We start from the raw sequence: 10,000 nt of genomic DNA, 5'->3' as shown, positions 1-10,000 counted from the left end.
GTAAGCTAAGTACATTTTTAGGCATTTCTTTTTCATTAATAGCAACACTATAAAACTTTTTGTGAGCTTTTTCATAACATAAATCAATTAAATGAGGTGGGTAGCAGAGATCGTTTCCTATCTTTTTTATGTATTCTATTTTCTTGGTCAAGATATTGTGGACTCGTGATACGCAAAGCACGTAGGAACATAGAAGAAAAAATTGAAATTTTAATATTAAGATGGTGGCCAGAGTAAAAATGTACATATGTTAAATTATTTGTGGGTTTTCTATAAATACTGAATTTACATTGGAAAGATTCTCTATGTATTAATACATCTAGGAAAGGGATTACATTGTTATTTTCAATTTCAACAGTGAATTTTATGGATGGCACTAAATTATTCAATTTAGACAATAAATCATTTGCATCGATACCAACAGGTAAGACTACTAAGATGTCATCCTACATATCTGTACCATTTCAAGGGGACAAGTGTGATATCCAGGAGGTGTTGTCTTTCAAAAAATTCCATATATAAGTTTGAAAGGAGAGGTGATAAAGGGTTACCCATGGCCATACCAAATATTTGTTAGTAATATTCTCCATTAAAAATAAATCTGCAATCACAAATACATAACTTAATCAATGAAATTATGTGACTAACGTGCTTTGCGTATCATGAGTCCACAATATCTTGACCAAGAAATAGAATACATAAGAAAGATAGGAAACGATCTCTGCTACCCACCTCATTTAATTGATTTATGTTATGAAAAAGCTCACAAAAAGTTTTATAGTGTTGCTATTAATGAAAAAGAAATGCCTAAAAATTTAAATTTTAATAGCTTACCTTACTTTCGTGGATTTGAAACCATAAAATCAATATTTAAATAGTTTAATGTTAATGTAGTGTTCTCTTATAACAATACCATTAAAGATATGCTAATTAAGAATAGTCCCGTAACAAATAACAAAATCATTTACAAAATTCCTTGTAAGGATTGCCCATCGTTTTACGTTGGTCGGTCAAGTAAAAATTTATGTGTACGTATTAAGCAGCATATGTATTCAGTTAGAAGAGCCCAGACTTCAAATGCACTGTTTATCCATCTGAGTGAAAAATCTCATTGTATTAATTGGGGTGATACCTCTGTAATTGCTAGATCTAATGATTATGTTTCAAGAAATTTACTGGAATCAGCAATTATACAAATCACTAATAAAAACAACCTAAATCTTAGTCCGGGAATGTACCATTTGGACCCGTATATTTGTAAAATGTTTATGAAGGACCTTAAAATAAATGAACTACTAATAAATTAGTCCCACAAGTATATAGTTATTATTTCTCTCTCTCTCTCTCTCTCTCTCTCTCTCTCTCTCTCTCTCTCTTGCTCGATATTCTCTCTCCCTCTCTCTCTCTTGCTAGATATATTTATATTTATTTTTTTTCTCATCTTTTCATTAATAATTTTGTTGGGAACATTTTTGTAAATTTCATGATAATAAGTTGTATATGCCTCCTTTTTTTCAAAATGTATTGTTTTCTGGATGAATCGTCTGTTTGGCTGCCCTCAGGCATTTCCTCGTTTCTGTAGAGTGGAATCGACCTTATTGCTAATCTTGTAGTGTCAGTTTGGATACTAAGCCTACCTTGACTATGTTTTTCCTTTATAAGATCAGTTGTGTCTGAGTAATTGGTCGAACTAGACCGAAAGTGCTTGGCTACCTCGCTTTTCATTTTTTTCCTTCGTGGCAAAAACCTTTATTTATACATAGCATCACGTTTTATATACTTCATGATCAAGTTTATTCATATATATGTATATATATTATGTATGTATATATATATATATATATATATATATATATATATATATATATATATATATATATCACACACTATGTATATATATAAACATACATACACACACATACAGTCGAACCTCAGTTTTCGTACATAATCCGTTCCAAAACGTTTCACCAAGTCCGAAATATATGAAATCCAAAAAAACAATTTCCAAAAGGAATAATGTAAATACAATTAATACATTCCAGATACCCAAAAATAAAAATAAATAATTATTATAGAAAATAAACCGTTTTAAATACAGAAACCAATGAGAAATAAATATAAATGACTAATGAAATGGATAAATAAACATTAAACATCACTCTTACTTTTATGGAAGACTCTTGTTTAGCGTATGGCAGACAGAGAGGAGGGGAGAGGGAAGAGGAGAGATTATTGTTTGGAAGGGGAATCGCCCTCCAGAAGGACTTCATGTATCAAGGACCTATCTGGGGTTACTTCTCTTTGTTTTTTAATGGCACTATCTGGGGTTACTGCCCCTTTGTTTTTTTACTGGCACGAGGACCAGCTTGAAAGTCAATTGACCCCTGTTGCACATTTGTTTCTGGCATCTCTTTAAAATTTGCCTAAAGTGAAAAAAGGCATTGTCATTAAACATCTTGGAAACACAAATTACATCATCTTTGTTGGGATGATAATTCTCCACAATTTTTTTTTATATCACTCCACTTTGCAAACATGTCCTTTATTACTGAAGTGGGCCATTATGTATACCCTTTTGCATTTTGAATTTTTCAAACCAGCCTCTGTTGGCCTTAAATTCACTAACAGTAGCACTTGTTATAGGCATTTTCTTACTGAGATCAGCATGCAACATCTTTGCCTTTTCACAAATGATCACCTCCAACACTTTGCTAAGAGTTCTTTCTTAAATTCTAGTTTTTCCCACACTTTTACAGAAAGGCTGGCACTTGAAACTTTCTTTGACCCCATGATGGTTTACAGGCAGCCCCCGGTTATCAGCAGACTCGGTCATTGGCGATGTGGTTTTATGGCACTCGTCTGGCGCCATAACAGTCTGAGTTCTGGTTATCGGCACCATAATATATCTAACAGAGGTGCCATAATGGCAGTTATGGCGCCAATAACCTGTTATCATCACCGTAAGCACCATTATGGCACCACAAATTGCCAAATTTCAGTTAATGGCAGTTTTCGCTAATTGGCATCCCCTCGGCAACGGAACCCCCGCCAATAACCGGGGATTGCCTGTATTTAGCTGTTGCACTTAAATAAGAAAGCAGAAAAAACAATGAACACAAAAGGCAGAATGGGTCATGAGACAACATGGGATGCTTTGCTAGGGCGCTTGGTATAGGGGCCTAGTCATGAGGTGGGCCCTGAAAGGAGCATTTCTGGGTGTATAAAATCCAAGGATATGTACGAAACCCAAGTAAAAAAATTTTCCAGAAAAAGTCTACGAAAACCAAGACATAAGAAATCTGAGGTTTGACTGTATGGTATATACATACTACACACTACATATAATACATTACATATATGTGATTACAAAGATACATCATGTATGTGCTGTAATGACATATATATTAAAATAGCTACTATGTGTCTATATGGCACATATTTTTATTACACAAACTTCTACAGTACAAACCTTATAGGGTCCCTGATCACAGCCACATGTTGATGCTTCCATTGTATAGGACATAGGAATATCAAACTGACGCCAAACTGCCACACGAGCAGTTGCTTCCCTTGCCCGTTCTATTTGGAAATGGCAATCTCGCAGAGAAAAAGTGCCCATACAATTCTGAGCCAAGCGGGGCAGTAGCTGAAAATTGGAAATATAAAAAGAAAATTATAAAATTAATAAAGATTTTATTTGCTTATTAAGCAAATACACAATGATAAATATACAGGCAGTCCCCGGGTTACGACGGGGGTTCCGTTCTTGAGACGCGTAAACAGCCGAAAATCGTCGTAGCCGTAACCGAACATTGTCAAAAAAAAAAAAAAAAACTTACTTTTTAATGCTTTAGGTGCATTCAAAACTATGTAATCTGCATTCGTATTGCATTTTTCATCAAAAAACCTTTAAATATTGATTATTTTGCATTTTTGGTGTCATATTTCATCTGCCAGATCAGCATTTGTAGGCTTCGTAACTCTGGAACATGTGTCGTAACCCTGGAACATGCGTCGTAACCCTGGAAATAATTTCTGATGAATATAATTGAAAAGCGTCATAACCTCGGAACGTCGTAAGCCAAGACCGTCGTAACCCGGGGACTGCCTTATTATGTTATATCTACCATAATTGCATTTTATTATATTAGTTTTATTTTGTATTATATTTGTTTTATTTTATCTTCCCATTTGGATGCAATTATCTATCACCTAAAAAAAAACAATAAGAGTGGCATCTGTCAGTCTGACAAATGAACAAAACAAGTTCACAAAGTTTATTATGAACAAGATGTGGGTGCAAATGATGTTTCTATTGAGTTTGAATCCAATCCTGACTTATCAACATAGTTAGTCTCTAACAACCTAATTATTAGTCTAAATAAATATTGTCATTATGTAGAATTTAGGTTAGTCTAATTTATGCAATCTACATCATAAAGATATTTCAAGCTCTATCACATCTTTGCCAGTAGTAATCCCCTGCATTCAAGTCAAGGATACTCTATCATAACTACTGAATCTTACTGAATGTTTTGCTGTCTTTTCAAGGGATTTTCATTTTACCACAAGTACCTACATACTCTTTTCTTGTGTTCACAAGTCATATACTGCAAACCGTATTTTATATTAAATTTTTACGACATTCAAATGCAACTTCCAAAGAATGCTGTATATTTACACGGACTCATACAAATCAAGACAAGGCATATATAGCCTAAGGATTTTAATTTACTTTTTTAATGTGGCTTGTTTCTTTCTGTAATGATTTTTTATAGAGAGAGAGAGGGGCCAAAAAAGTCCCTTCTCTCCAAAATAACAATATTCTCTCTCTCTCTCTCTCTCTCTCTCTCTCTCTCTCTCTCTCTCTCTCTCTCTCTCTCTGTCTCTCTCTCTCTCTAACTTACCTATTTGTGTATCAAAATGAAGATGAATACATAAGATTTCTATTGCACAGGTTTTGAGATTGCGTCTATATAGGTAAACATTTCGAAGCAATCACCTTCATATCGAAACTGTCAATGAAGATAATACAAGTGCAATAATTACCATAAAATCAGGACTATCTGGAGTGTCTTTGTCCCCTGGCCACCATGACTGCAGGCGAGAGCATCCATACATGAACACATTCTTCTGCCTTGAGTGACCGTGGAAGTCACAAAACACTCGCACTTTTTGCTTGGCGACATGCACTAAGTACTCAAGCAATGACTGGAAAAAAGAAAAAAGAAGTCATTACTGCATAAAACAGTTTCTGTAAAGAGTTTTTAAGCATACTTACAACAGAACTTAAATAAAAACAAAATGATAAATGACTCAAGATATTTACATTAATGCATATTCCTGTGGTCTGCATAAGAAGTATTACGCTACTGAGAAAAATGTAAGTTTTTACAATAAACGTATACAAAATAAATTTACTTGGCTTATAAACCCTTCCACTAAATTAGTCAAATAAAAATATCAGGTTGTCAGGTGGCACCATGCATGAATGCCTACAGACCTTGATTTCCCTAAACTGTCATGCACTTGCTTTTATTGCTTGTTCTCAGCAGTCACAAATACAAGGAATATTTTATATTTTGTCTTTTTATTTTATAAATTAGGTTGGTTCTCTGGATTCTTATAGTCCCAGGCTGCTTGAAAGACACAACGCAGTTGTTTTTCTTACTTCATTCACCCTAAGTAAAATATACAATAAATATACAACTTATAGTTTGTCTTGAAAGTAGAGGTGAATGAAGTCTTGATGTTTGAGCCTTTCTTCCCCACGACCTCTGAGGGAGGCCTCCCACCTCACTCTCGGAGCTCTGTTCCTAATCTGCCTCTTCTGCTCCTCAGTAGACATCCTCCAAAGAGATGTCCCTCCCAAAAGTGGGAAGGTCCTTTTCTGTTGCTGTCCTCTGGTTTCGTTCAGTGGTTAATCACGTCCATTGTCCCTCCTGTTTAGGGCAGAAATTAATTCTAACACTTCCCTTGATAGGTGTGATTAATGACGTCACTGGAAATGTACTGGTTCCGGTGAGAGTTGAAACGTTATAAAAATAAAGCAACAATGAGAGAGAGAGAGAGAGAGAGAGAGAGAGAGAGAGAGAGAGAGAGAGAGAGAGAGCAACGGAAGTGTTCTCACAATAGCCCAAACAAGTGAAGTGTTTATCGAACTGGCGACCCTTAATTAAGTGCATTCGTTGCAAGGGAGGTGTTAGCACTAATTTTTTCCCTAAAAAGGTGGGACAAAGGACCTTCCCATTTTTGGAAGGGACATCTCTTTGGAGGATGTCTACTGAGGAGCAGAAGAGGCAGATTAGGAACAGAGCTCCGAGAGTGAGGTGGGAGGCCTCTCTCAGAGGTCGTGGGGAAGAGAGGCTCAAAGATTCAAGACAAACTATAAGTGGTATATTTATTGTATATTTTAATTAGTGTGAATGAAGTAAGAAAAACAACTTCGTTGTTTCTTTCAAGGATCCTGAGACTATAAGAATCCAGAGAATCAACCTAAACATTAAAAATATTTAAAATACTCCTTGCATTTGTTACTGCTGAGAACAAGCAATAAAAGCAAAAGCATGGCAAAACCATTTTATATTCCAGTGTGTATGATATTATTTACATAGTAAAGTCAACATAAAATTGTACCTTAGAATGATATATGGTCGGATGTAACTGAGGGTTGGGTGAGCGCCATCTTCTGTTTAGATCTTCATCTGTCAGGCCACACCTTTGACTGAAAATAAATGATAAAGTATATATATAGAGATAAATCATTGGCAAAGAGGTTAACTCATGGACCAAAATTCTACATTGCTAGGGAAATTCACCATCTAGTATAATCTGTAAAAGAAAAAAAAACTTAATTTCAAGGTTTCGAACTGATTTTGCACTTCTGGGTTAACTGCATTCACAGAATCTCAAAAGGAATTTCACCCTTATGCTGAGAGAGAGAGAGAGAGAGAGAGAGAGAGAGAGAGAGAGAGAGAGAGAGAGAGAGAGAGAGAGATGTCATATGTCAGATAATGTCACTTATTTGTTAACTCAATTACTGAGCAAGAACTTGTGTTTGCAAAAGACAATCTTAATCTAACAATAACACTAACAGCAAGTGGTACCTACATAAAACGTTAATGAGGCAATAATACATTAAGGAGTTTTCTTTTTTGCTTTTGATTAACAGCCGAAGGATACTGTTTTTTTCTTTTGCAACGAACAGTTTAAAATCCCTGTGAGATTATCACTCCTATACTAAGAAAATGTAATTTCTGATGGTGATGATTTACTTTCAACATACTGCGTGCATAATAAAATACCCCAGACTCAATAATGTATAATTACGTACATTTTCTAGGGATTACTAAGAAATATGAATAAAAACAGGAGAAATTGTTCAATAGAAGGTAAAATAACTGTAAAGTGAAGGTATGAATTACCCAACAATTAAGACCGCGCCGTGGGACTCAGCTGTCTTGGAACGGGAACGTGACCCGGATGCGTTCTCAACATAACCAATGATTACAGCCTCTCTATTTTCGTTTATTATTCAAAGGGATATGATCGCATCATCTGCGTCATTTTCCCAGGGGGCAAATTGACTTACTTTAAACGCTAGGGTGCGTTCGAATAGTGAAAACCTTGAGTGAGAAAACACTTTGGGGTACCGAAATACCACAGAAATGGGCAATTATTGTAAAGGAAATTCCAGGCTTCACTTAAATTTGTCTTTTATTTAATAACGAAGCGGAAATTATGAAATTTTTGACAATCCAACTAAACGACGAAGAAGAAATAATCTACAGAACGCAGCCTAGTCGACACAGACAACGAAGGGGTAGGACAAACCGCAATACCACAAACACACTTAACAGGAAAAAAATCTCCGAATGAGACGGCGACCTTCACCGAGTCACCCATTACCCCTGACCCCCGACTAAGGAAACGAACAATGCATGACGTGAATATTTTACGGAGGAGGAAAAGGATACGCAATAAGGATAAGATATGTAAAGAACGCAATATCATAAAACAAATTAGCAATACAACACCGAAAAGGATCTTAGCAACAAATGTATTTACGATAATTTATTACGATAACATTTTTCCTGCTCACACAGAAAATGGATATCGTAAAGTCCGCAGTACGTTGCATAAATAGCTTTGCATGAAATACTGTACTATGAAAAAAATTTTCAAGAAAGACTGCTTTTCTTGAGATATGTACTTACATCTTCACTTCTAGCATCCTCTTGAGAAGCTTTATAATGTACCATCAAACAACTACATGGCAAAAATACTGAAGCGAAAAAAACTATACTTCGTTGAATCGAACATATTACGAAGGATTCCTTAAATAGCAATTCGTCAGCTGCTAACGCTGGCGTAAGAGATATACACTGACTATAGGAAATGAACTAAAAAGTCTCTATAGTCATTGCGCGATGTTTGGCAAACACGTTCGATAAGAATCATGGTTTGTTTGTATGGTGTTTTTATGTTGCATGGAACCAGTGGATATTCAGCAACGGGACCAACGGCTTTACGTGACTTCCGAACCACGTCGAGAATGAACTTCTATCACCAGAAATACACATCTCTCACTCCTCAACGGAATGGCCGAGAATCGAACCCGCGACCACCGAGGTAGGACGAAAATACCATACCAACCACGCCGCTGAGGCGCTTGATAAGAATCATGGGACTCAGGAAAGGAAACATAAAATTAAAAAAGGCACAGCCGATGTGTGAGGAATGAGGAAGAAGTCCCATAGGCACTTTTTCATCGCCCATAACTCGTTCCCACCCTCTAATTTCGAGCGTGCGTGGATGGGGTTTCTTGAACTTTTAACAATACGTCTACAGGTTCCGGCTTCACACTGCATTGTTTCCACAAGAAAGAGAGATATATGGAAAACGTTAGGTCTAAATTTGTTCCTGTACTGGCTGATAATGAAGTTCTTTACAACCTTAGAGAGAGAGAGAGAGATCATAGCAAGTTTTCGCTGACTAGGTCTACATCTGTTCCTGAACGGGCCGGTAAAGCAGCTCTTAACCTTAGAGAGAGAGAGAGAGAGAGAGAGAGAGAGAGAAGCTCTTAACCTTAGAGAGAGAGAGAGAGCTAGGTTGGGAGTGTTATGGGTGCGTCAGGATGAGTAGATATAATCAAATATCCTTGAGAGAAAAAAAAAAACGTGAAGACTTAATTCCAGAATGGCGCACCATCCCTTCCCCACTTCGGTCAAAGGTGAAGGGAAGCGAAGACACTGACAGACATGCATCATAATCAATGACACATTAGAAAACAATTGAATGTTTTGGGGAAGAGCCTGGTAATCGGAAGACAACACAGTACTCTTCTTGTCTTCTATCGACAAATTGCAATTATTTTATAAAACTTTACATGACATTACTGTGCATTTATTACGATAAAGGTTCAAGACATGGTAATGTGCATTTATTACCAAGAAGGTTCAAGACACATGGATTTTATTGCAAAATACACCAGATACGTTGTCATGACCTGGGATAGATTCTAGAACAACGAATTACGGCAGCAAAAAGATTCCTGTCCAATATTTGCTGTCTGTTGGTTTGTCTTGGTGGAAATAAACAATTAATGTCTTCCTTGGCAAACAATTAATCTCTTCCCTGGCAGAGATAAAAACAATCGGTAATGCTTCACCGTACATGATCGTACAATAATACAAGAATGCAAAATAAGAATATCAATTCTCCAGTTGCCAAATCAACAAAATAGCTTATAAAACATACACCTGCACACACACACACACGCGCACACACACACACACACACACACACACACACACACACACATATATATTATATATATATATGTATATATATATATATATGACTGGTAAAATGTTCTGTTACAACAGAATTCCTTCTAATAAAAGGAGCCCATAAAAACACAAAATATAGAGAGAAAAGTACTATACGTATTTCAGAGACTGCTGTCTCCCTCTTCAGGTAGATGAATGAGAAAAGTTTA

At 36.1% G+C, this 10,000-nt stretch overlaps 1 protein-coding gene across 2 annotated transcripts in view; it reads right to left on the bottom strand.

Annotated features, from left to right (window-relative positions):
• The window catches only part of LOC135212630 (cytosolic carboxypeptidase 1-like), a 207,378-nt gene that overhangs the window by 27,550 nt on the left and 169,828 nt on the right, over window positions 1-10,000 (bottom strand). For both annotated transcript variants that reach the window (XM_064246222.1, XM_064246221.1), the window contains exons 20-22: window positions 6,637-6,724; window positions 5,050-5,211; window positions 3,470-3,646 (exon numbers count right to left, since the gene is read on the bottom strand). In XM_064246222.1, the coding sequence (XP_064102292.1) occupies window positions 3,470-3,646; window positions 5,050-5,211; window positions 6,637-6,724 (427 nt within the window). The remainder of the gene's footprint in view (window positions 1-3,469; window positions 3,647-5,049; window positions 5,212-6,636; window positions 6,725-10,000) is intronic.

The sequence above is a fragment of the Macrobrachium nipponense genome, chromosome 41, assembly GCF_015104395.2.
Source record: "Macrobrachium nipponense isolate FS-2020 chromosome 41, ASM1510439v2, whole genome shotgun sequence".
Lineage (NCBI taxonomy): Eukaryota > Metazoa > Arthropoda > Malacostraca > Decapoda > Palaemonidae > Macrobrachium > Macrobrachium nipponense.
The sequence above is the reverse complement of the archived record's forward strand: the minus strand, read 5'-3'. Positions and strand labels throughout refer to the sequence as shown.